This window comes from Pristiophorus japonicus, chromosome Y (assembly GCF_044704955.1).
Source record: "Pristiophorus japonicus isolate sPriJap1 chromosome Y, sPriJap1.hap1, whole genome shotgun sequence".
Classification (NCBI taxonomy): domain Eukaryota; kingdom Metazoa; phylum Chordata; class Chondrichthyes; family Pristiophoridae; genus Pristiophorus; species Pristiophorus japonicus.
Window position 1 is genome coordinate 23,245,672 of NC_092011.1, and position 10,212 is coordinate 23,255,883.

The following is a 10,212-nucleotide window of genomic DNA, read 5'->3' on the forward strand; positions in this document are numbered from 1 at the left end:
CCTGTTTCCTTAATTACAGTGTCCGCCGGCGAGCCGGGTGGCACAATAGGATCTCCTACCTTCTCTCGTTGCTTTACTACTTTACGGATTCTTTTCTCGGTCTTAGGATGTACTTTCATTCTTTCAGTCGAGAGGTCGTCTTTCTTTCCTTTTCTAGGAGCTGGGCGCGAGCGCCCTGCTCGACGAGAGCCGTTTCCCATTCTTCCGGGTGCAACGTCTCGTGATCTTTTCTGAAATGAGAGTTAGGACAATCCTACAAAATATACAGTAATTTACAAAGCGCTCACCGGTGTTCTCTCTTCCGCTTAGCTCGGGGTCTCTTTTTGCCTTTTTGTTATTTTAGCTTCTTTGCGGTAGCTACCTTAAATTATGCCTCACCCCCCCCAGGGGATCTCGGCGGCTCGTCCCCCTTTCAGCTAGGACGGCCTAGACACCTTCCTCCTTTCAGCTAGGAAGGTCCTTAAAATTCCTCTTTTCTCTTTAAAATTTAAATTTAGTTCTTTTGGATCTCGTTTTTTTTTAGAGATCCTGCCTGACTACGCCAGAATATGTGGAGGAAATTTTAGCTTAAATTAACTCAGGTGGAGGCTTTCAGAGCCATGCTTCGAGAGAATTTTATTTCCTAACAAGATATCTTGGAGAGTCCCCTCAGTCCGCACTGAGGCAAAACTCTGAATTTTACAAGAAAACCCCCTCTATCTTTATACAGTTGAAACAGGAATTTTATCTAAAACACACCACACAAGTACACTAATCATATATTCTTGTAAATTCAATCAAAGCAAGAACTTTATCTAAAACACCTCATATGAGCATTAATCATACATCCTGTAAATACAATGGTCATTTCAGGAGGCAGACTTTTATCTTGTCCTTGCACAGTTTCTCCCTGTCCGCATTTTAATAAGCAGGGTATCTGGAAACTCATGCAAACACTAGACAGTCATGTATTTACAACATGCTTTGTTCCAAGATCTGAGAGGTTCGGGTGTTTTCTTTTCTAGCTCCACTAATTTAATTAACTCAGCAAGAAGTGAACTTAACCCTTTCCTTAAAAATAGGGCTTAGATCATTTTCTTCCACACTCCGAGATCCCCTTGTTCCTCGACCCCACCTAGACTTGTACCTTCCAAGTAATAAGGGACCTCCCTATTCTTCCTCCCACATTTATCTGTATTGAACTTAATGTGCCAATTATATGCACATTCTGCAAGTTTATTAACGTCCGCCTGTAATTTGTTACAGTCCTCCTAAGTATTGACTGTCCCTCTATTTGGTGTCATCCGCAAATTTAGAAATTGTATTTTTGATTCCAAGGTTTAAATCGTGAATAGAAATTGTGAACAACAGTGGTCCCAGCACTGATTGATGTGGGACACCTATACGCACCTTCTGCCATTGTGAATAGCTACCCTTTACATTTACTCTCTGCTTTCCGTCTTGAAGCCAGCTAGCTATCTATACTGCTACTTGTCCCCTGACTCCACATTCTCTGCTCTTGTTTATTGGTCTATTATGGGGTACCTCATCAAAGGCCTTTTTAAAATCTAGATAAATGACATCTACTCCATCTCTATTGTCTACTCTCTGTTAACTCTTCAAAATATTCAATGAGGTGGTCAACCAAGACTTTCCCTTTTGAAATCCAGGCTGAATATTCGTTATTATATTTTTGGTTTCTAGATGTTCTTCCATGTTCTCCTTTAGTAGGGATTCCATTATTTTTCCGACCACCGATGTTAAACTGACTGGTCTATGAGTGCGTATATGCGAGTGTTTGTGTATTTGACTGTGATTGTGTGTGCGTGCAACTGTGTGAGTGTCTTCCTGTTTCAGTGTCTGTGTGTGTGTGTGTTTGCAACTGTGTTTTTGAATGCATTCTATTTTGGGTGCTTGTTTGTGTGTGTTGGACAGAGGGAGCTCAGTGAGAGATGGGGAGAGCTGGACACTTGGAACTTATTGTGCGATGGAGAGAGTTGGATAATGAAACGCCAATCAGTGAAAGAGAGCGTTGGACAAATGGAGCTCTGACTGGTGAGGAACGTTAGTAAATGGGAGACCGGTGAGTGACAGAGAGCTGGTAAGTGGAAAATGATTCAGTGAATGGAGAGATGGACAACGGGAACTCATTCATAGAGGCTGATTGAGTGATGGAACGATAGCTGGAACTGGAGTTCTGATTGCTGATGAGAGTTAGAAAATGGGAGCTTATTGGATGACTCAGAGAATTGGACAATTGGGAGCCCATTGATAGATGCAGAGAGCTGGCCAACCAGAGCTCACCGAGTGAGGTGGTGAGAAAAACAAAGGGATCTCATGGAATGAGGGAGAGAGTTGGGCAATTGCAACATTGATTGGTGGGATTTGGAAAATTTGGGCTCTTTCAGAGACCGTTAGAGATTGGAGACTGGAAACATTGATTTAGGGTGGGAATTGGATACTGGGGGTGCCATTCAGTGACTGGGAGAGGATGTACGTGGAAGCTTAGTGATTGCTGATGGGAGCCGGGCAGTGGCAGTTGATTGAGTAACATAGATAGTTGGACAATGGCAGCTCACTGAGTAATCGAGTGAGTTGGTCAATGAAGATTATAAGAAATAGGAGCAGGAGTAGACAATGCGGCCCCTCGAGCCTGCTCCACCACTCAATAAGATCACTCATGGTTGAATGACTTTCCCATCCAATTCCCATACCCCTTGATCCTTTAAAATCATAGAATCATAGAAATTTACAGCACGGAAGGAGGCCATTTTGGCCCATTGTTTCCGCTCCGGCCAACAAGAGGTTATCCAGCCTAATCCCACTTTCACGCTCTCAGTCCATAACCCTGCAGGTTATAAAACTTCAAGTGCACATCCAAGTACTTTTTAAATGTGGTGAGGGTTTCTGCCTTTCCCACCCTTTCAGGCAGCGAGTTCCAGGGTTCCACAACCCTGTGTGTGAAGAGATTTCCCCCAAAATCCCCTCTAAATCTTCTACCAATTACATTAAATTTATGGCCCCTGGTTGTTGACTCCTCTGCTTAGGGAAATAGGCCCTTTCTATCCACTATATCTAGGCCCCTCATAATTTTATACACCTCAATGAGGTCTCCCCTCATCCTCCTAACAAACCCAGCCTATCCAATCTGTCCCCATAGCTAAGATTCTCCACTCCCAGCAACATCCTCGTAAATCTCCTCTACCGTCTCCAGCGCAATCATGTCCTTCCTGTAATGCGGTGACCAGAACTGCATGCAGTACTCCAGCTGTTGCCGAACCAGTTTTTTGTACAGTTCAAGCATATGCCCCCGGCTCTTATATTCTATGCCTCAGCTAATAAAGGCAAGCATTCCATATGCCTTCTTAACCACCTTATTACCTGCCCTGCTACCATCAGGGATCTACATCCCTGATGTGGAATGTATATGGTTAGAGCTGCAGAACACCAAATAACAAAAAAAGTTAGTGGGAGTTGTTTACAGACCTCAAAACAGTAGTAGTGATGTTGGGGAGGGCATCAAACAGGAAATTAGAGGTGCATGCAATAAAGGTGCAGCAGTTATCATGGGTGACGTTAATATGCATATAGATTGGGCTCACCAAACTGGAAGCAATACGACGGAGGGGGGTTTCCTGGAGTGCATAAGGGATGGTTTTCTTGACCAATATGTCGAGGAACCAACTAGGGGGGAGGCCATCTTAGACTGGATGATGTGTAACGAGAGATGATTAATTAGCAATCCAGTTGTGCGAGGCCCTTACGGAAGAGCGACCATAATATGGTGGAATTCTACATTAGGATGGAGAATGAAACAGTTAATTCAGAGACCATGGTCCAGAACTTAAAGAAGGGTCACCATGAAGGTATGCGGTGTCAATTGGCGAGGATAGATTGGCGAATGATACTTAAGGAGTTGACAGTGGATGGGCAATGGCAGATATTTAGAGACCGCATGGATGAACTACAACAATTGTACATCCCTGTCTGGCGTAAAAATAAAAAAGGGAAGGTGGCTCAACCGTGGCTCTCAAGGGAAATCAGGGATATATTAAAGCCAAGGAGGTGGCGTACAAATTGGCCAGAAATAGCAGCGAACCCGGGGACTGGGAGAAATTTAGAGCTCAGCAGAGGAGGACAAAGGGTTTGATTATGGCATGGAAAATAGAGTACAAGAGGAAGCTGGCAGGGAACATTAAGACGGACTGCAAAAGCTTCTATAGATATGTAAAGAGAAAAAGGTTAATAAAGACAAATGTAGGTCCCCTGCAGTCAGAATCAGGGGACGTCATAACGGGGAACAAAGAAATGGAAGACCAATTGAACAAGAACTTGGTTCGGTATTCACTAAGGAGGACACAAACAACCTTCCAGATATAAAAAGGGTCAGAGTGTCTAGTAAGAAGGAGGAACTGAGGGAAATCCTTATTAGTCAGAAAATTGTGTTGGTGTCATTGTTGGGATTCAAGGCCAATAAATCCCCAGGGCCTGCATCCCAGAGTACTTAAGGAGGTGGCCTTGGAAATAACAGATGCATTGACAGTCATTTTCCAACATTCCATCGACTCTGGATCAGTTCCTATGATGTGACGGGTAGACAATGCAACCCCGCTTTTCCAAAAGGAGGGAGAGAGAAAACAGGGAATTATAGACCGGTCAGCCTGACATCGGTTGTGGGTAAAATGATGGAATCAATGCTTAAGCATGACATAGCAGCGCATTTGGAAAGCGGTGACATGATAAGTCCAAGTCAGCATGGATTTGTGAAAAGGAAATCATGCTTGACAAATCTTCTGAAATTTTTTAAGAATGTTTCCAATAGAGTGGACAAGGGAGAACCAGTTGATGTAGTGTACTTGGACTTTCAGAAGGCTTTTGACAAGGTCCCACACAAGAGGTTAATGTGCAAAGTTAAAGCACATGGGATTGGGGGTAGTCTGCTGACGTGGATTGAGAATTGGTTGGCAGACAGGAAGCAAAGAGTAGGAGTAAATGGGTACGTTTCAGAATGACAGGCAGTGACTAGTGGGGTACCGCAAGGTTCTCTGCTGGGCCCCAGCTGTTTACATTGTACATTAATGATTTAGAGGAGGGGATTAAATGTAGTATCTCCAAATTTCCGGATGACACTAAGTTGGGTGGCAGTGTGAGCTGCGAGGAGGATGCTATGAGGCTGCAGATTGAATTGGATAGGTTAGGTGAGTAGGCAAATGCATGGCAGATGAAGTATAATGTGGATAAATGTGAGGTTATCCACTTTGGTGGTAAAAACAAAGAGACAGACTATTATCTGAATGGTGACAGATTAGGAAAAGGGGAGGTGCAACGAGACCTGGGTGTCATGGTACATCACTCATTGAAGGTTGGCATGCAGGTACAGCAGGCTGTTAAGAACGCAAATGGTATGTTGGCCTTCATAGTGAGTGGATTTGAGTACAGGGACAGGGAGGTTTAACTACAGTTATACAGGGCCTTGCTGCTCCCGCGATGGCTGGACTGTCATATCAAGAAAGACTGGATCAACTGGGCTTGTATTCACTGGAGTTCAGAAGAATGAGAGGGGATCTCATAGAAAAGTTTAAAATTCTGACGGGTTTAGGCAGGTTAGATGCAGGAAAAATGTTCCCAATGTTGGGGAAGTCCAGAACCAGGGGTCACAGTCTAAGGATAAGGGGTAAGCCATTTAGGACTGAAATGAGGAGAAACTTCTTCACCCAGAGAGTGGTGAACCTGTGGAATTCTCTACCACAGAAAGTTGTTGAGGCCAATTCACTTAATATATTCAAAAAGGAGTTGGATGTAGTCCTTACTACTAGGGGAATCAAGGTGTATGGCGAGAAAGCAGGAATCGGGTACTGAAGTTGCATGTTCAGCGATGAACTCATTGAATGGCGGTGCAGGCTCGAAGGGCCGAATGGCCTACTCCTGCACCTATTTTCTATGTTTCTATGTTTTTCTAAGATTAGGGCTTATGGGGTTGGGGTTAATATGAGTAGCATGGACTGAGGCTTGATTAATGGACAGATAATAGAGAGTAGGAATAAACAGGTCATTTTCAGGATGGCAGGGTACAACTAGTGGAGTGCTACAAGGATCAGTGCTGGGGCCTCAGCTATTTACAATCTATGTCAATGACTTAGATGAGGGAACTGAGCATAATTTCTCCAAGTTTGCTGCTGATAAAAAGCTAGGTGAGAAATATGCTGTGAGGAGGATGCAATGAGGCTACAAGGGGATAGGAATAAATAAGTGGGTGAGCAATAAGATGGCAGGTGAAGTATAATGTGGGGAAACGTGAAATTATAGGTAGAATGGAAAAGCAGAATTGTGAAATGTCGGTATTCAAAGAGATTCGGATGTCCTTGAACACAAATTACAGAAAGTTAACATGGAGGGACAGCAAGCAATTAGGAAGGCAAACCTTTATTGCAAAGGGCTTGGAGTATAAGAATAAGAATGTCTTGCTGCAATTATATAGGGATTTGGTGAGACCACACCTGGAATACAGTGTACAGTTTTGGTCTCCTTACCTAAGGAAGGATATGCTTGGGGGTGTAACGATGGTTCACTGGATTGATTCCTGGGATGAGAGATTGAGTCCTATATTCTATAGAGTTTAGAATATTGAGAGGTGATCAAATTGAAATTTGTATAATTCTTAGAGTGCTTGACAGGGTCATTGGTGAGAGGCCATTTCGTTTGACTGGAGAATGTAGAGGTCATAGCCTCAGGATAATTGGTTGGCCATGTAGGACTGAGATGAGGAGAAACTTCTTCACTCAAAAGTGTTGTGACTCTTTGGAATTCTGTCCCACAGAGTGCTGTGTATTCTCAGTGATTGGGTATAATCAAGGCTGATAACAATAGATTTAAGGGATTAAAAAGTTTGCAGGTGAAGCTAAAATCAGCCATGTAGTTGATAATGAAGAAGAAAGCTGTGGACTGCAGCAGGATATTAATGTACTGGTCAGGGAAGGTTCAAGAGGTTGATTCCTGAGATGAAGGGGTTGTCTTATGAAGCAAGGTTGAGCAGGTCGGGCTTATACTCTTTGGAGTTTAGAAGAATGAGAGGTAATCTTATTGAAATATATAAGATTCTGAGGGGGCTTGACTGGGTCGATGCAGAGAGGATGTTTTCCCTCCCTGATGTCGAGAGTTGGAAAAGGGAGGTGAATGGAGTGACTGGTTGTGATTGGATAATGGGAGACCATTGGGTAAGGTAGAGAGTTGGGCAATGGGAGGCCACTGAGTTAGGGAGTGAGTTGGAAAATGCAAGTCCATTGAGTGACTGGTAGAGAGTTGTACAATAGGAGCTCATTAAATGATGGAGACAATTGAACAATGAGAGCACATTCAGTGAGGGCCTGAGTTGAACAATGGGATCTCATTGAGTGATGAAGTGAGTTGAACAATGAGTGCTGATTGAGTGATGGACCGAGTTGGACCAATTGTATTTCACTGAGTGATGGACAATGGCTGCTCTTTACGTGTACGGTGAGCATTGGATAATGAGAGCTTTCAGGGAAATAGAATCCATACAGTTTATACGGCTATCTAATAAACATTTATTATACTGATAGCCAATCATTCTCTCATTACTATTTTCCAACCGCTGGCTCGAAACTAACTTAGAAATGTCCTCTCCTGCCAAGTTTCCTCACTCCCTCTTTGCATCTTCACTGTGTTGAAATCAAGTTTCATCACACCGTCTCCTACTCATTACCTTTACATGGTCGTCTCTGGTCAATGCACAGCTGATTCTTACACACACATGTTTACATTTCTCTATATTATGCAAACATCAACAGCCTTTCACATAAGTTGCAGTGCCCGAGTTGTTTTGACCATAAAAGTTATGATCTAAACATACTGTTAAGAAAGTACTATAAACATTCCATGGCCATAATCAATCTTGAATGCTGGCTGTTGCTGGGGCCAACTCTCAACAGTTGCTAGGCTAGGGTATCTCTCCCACACGTAACATGCCCTATAACACATGGTGTGGGTGTAATTACTAACTCTCACCTCTCTTTCCCTCTCTGGCAGCTAACTTAATGACCATCGTGATTCTCTCCCGCGGGAGCTGTGGCCTCGCCAGATGCACGGGCCGTTACCTGGTCTCCATGGCAGCAGTGGACTTGCTGGTCATCATCTTCTGTGTGATGTTGAACTACCTGGGATCTCTCTACTTCCCCTTCTCGATCCTCACCCATTACCATGTATGCAGCCTGAACAGCATCATGAATGCCGCGGTGGTGGACTGCTCGGTCTGGCTCACCGTGGCCTTCACCCTTGATCGATTTGTCGCCATTTGTTTGCAGAAGTGGAAAGCGAGATACTGCACGGTGGGAACAGCGACCGGGGTGATAACGACTGTGTGCACGGTGAGCTACCTGCGTAATATCCCGCGCTACTTCACCTACGTAGCCGTTGATGCCCGCGGCCCGTTCCCAGTCTGCAGGCTCCGCAACCTTTGTACCAAAACCCCCTGGGCAGCATACCTTTGGTCCTGTACCATCTTAACCCCTCTCATTCCCTACGTGTGCATCTTGCTGCTCAACGCTCTCACTGTCAGGTACGTTCTCGTGGCCAGTCGGGTCCGCAAGGCATTCCGGGGTCAAGGTGGCGATGGGAAGCAAGTTGACCCCGAGATGGAGAACCGGAGAAGGTCCATCATCCTGCTCTTCGCCATATCGGGCAGCTTCATCGTGCTGTGGGTGACCAGAGTGGTGGTCTTTGTGTTCCAGGAGATGTTGCTGGACATGGGCCCCATGGTCATCGTCATGCAGGTCGGCGACATGCTGATGTACCTGAACTCCTGCACCAACACATGCATTTACGCTCTCACCCAGGCTAAGTTCAGGGAGGAGATGAGGCGAGCCATCACACAGCCCATTCATCTGTTTCTGAAGCTCTCCAAAGACTTAAAACCGAAGGAGAACTTGTCAACTCATTGGTTTCACCCAGAAGCTGCCCGCAGAGGTGGGGGTGCAGTCTAGGAAGCGGTACCCGGCTGGGATTCTGCTCATCTCGTACAACATACTAAAAGTTAATTTAAAAACAGAGTTGTGAGAAAGTGAGTCGGTGCGTGAATGGGGCAGGTTGAGTTAACAGAGATAGTGGAGGACAGAAGATGAAGCTGGGCTGTCCAGGACTAATTATCACTGGAGCAGTTCTACGCCCCCTTTAGAGTTTCTAATTCCTCTCACTGTTTGAGATTTACATCATCCAACACTTCCACCTTTCCACCATCTACAAGGCACACATCAGGAGTGTGATGGAATACTCTCCACTTGCCTGGATGAGTGCAGTTCCAACAACACTCAAGAAGCCCCACGCCATCCAGGACAAAGCAGTCCAAGTGATTATCCACCACTGAACCGTCCAGTCCCTCCACACTGGTGCACCATGGCACAGTGTGTACCATCTCAGGGACGAGCAGATACTCTGTTTTAGTCATGTGGATTAAGGGATAAATATTGACCAGGACACCTGGAATAACTCCCCGGCTCTTCTTCGAAATAGTGCCAAGGGATCTTTTATGTCCACCTGAGAGAGCAGATAGGGCCTCGGTTTAACGTCTCACCCAAAAGACGGCACTTCCGAGAGTGCAGCTCTCCCTCAGTACTGCACTGGGAGTATCAGCCTAGACTTGTGTGCTCAAGTTCCTGGAGTGGGACTTGAACCCACAACCTTCTGACTCAGGGGTGAGGGTGCTGCCCACTGATCTACGACTGGTCTACCCCATAGGTTTTGATTTCCACAAAGGGAGGAGGGAGCGTGGGTAACAGATAAACTGATTCACAACATAACGACATCCCAAAGCAGCTCGCAGCTGATGAATTACGTCTGAAATGTAGTCACTGTTGTAAAGCAGGAAATGCGGCAGCCAATTTGTGCACAGCAAGCTCCCACAAACACCAATGAGACAAATGACCAGTTTGGATAGGTGTTGGTTGTGAGAGGAATGTTCGCCGGGACTCCAGGAGCACTCCCTGCTCTTTCAATAGTTGCATGGCATCTTCTGGACTGGATTCTCCTCCTCATTCCTCCGTGAAATCGGGTGGGGTTGTGGCAGAGAAAGGGGTCAAAGGCGGGCAGTGAGGCCTATCGCCCATTAATTGCCCGATATCCATTTCCCTCCCCCTGCGTCACTCACCGTGTGAGCTCATGAACATGAATCAAGGAAGGACGGTCGGTGAAAGGATCCACCAGGTGGAGTAAAATGCAGAA

General features: G+C 45.2%; 1 protein-coding gene across 1 annotated transcript; it reads left to right on the forward strand.

Annotated features, from left to right (window-relative positions):
- The first annotated feature begins 3,781 nt into the window (after positions 1-3,781).
- Positions 3,782-8,978, forward strand: LOC139241078 (probable G-protein coupled receptor 139). Its single transcript, XM_070869768.1, has 2 exons — positions 3,782-3,845; positions 8,026-8,978. The coding sequence occupies exons 1-2, from the start codon at positions 3,782-3,784 to the stop codon at positions 8,976-8,978; spliced, it is 1,017 nt and encodes a 338-aa protein (XP_070725869.1).
- The last annotated feature ends 1,234 nt before the right edge of the window (positions 8,979-10,212 follow it).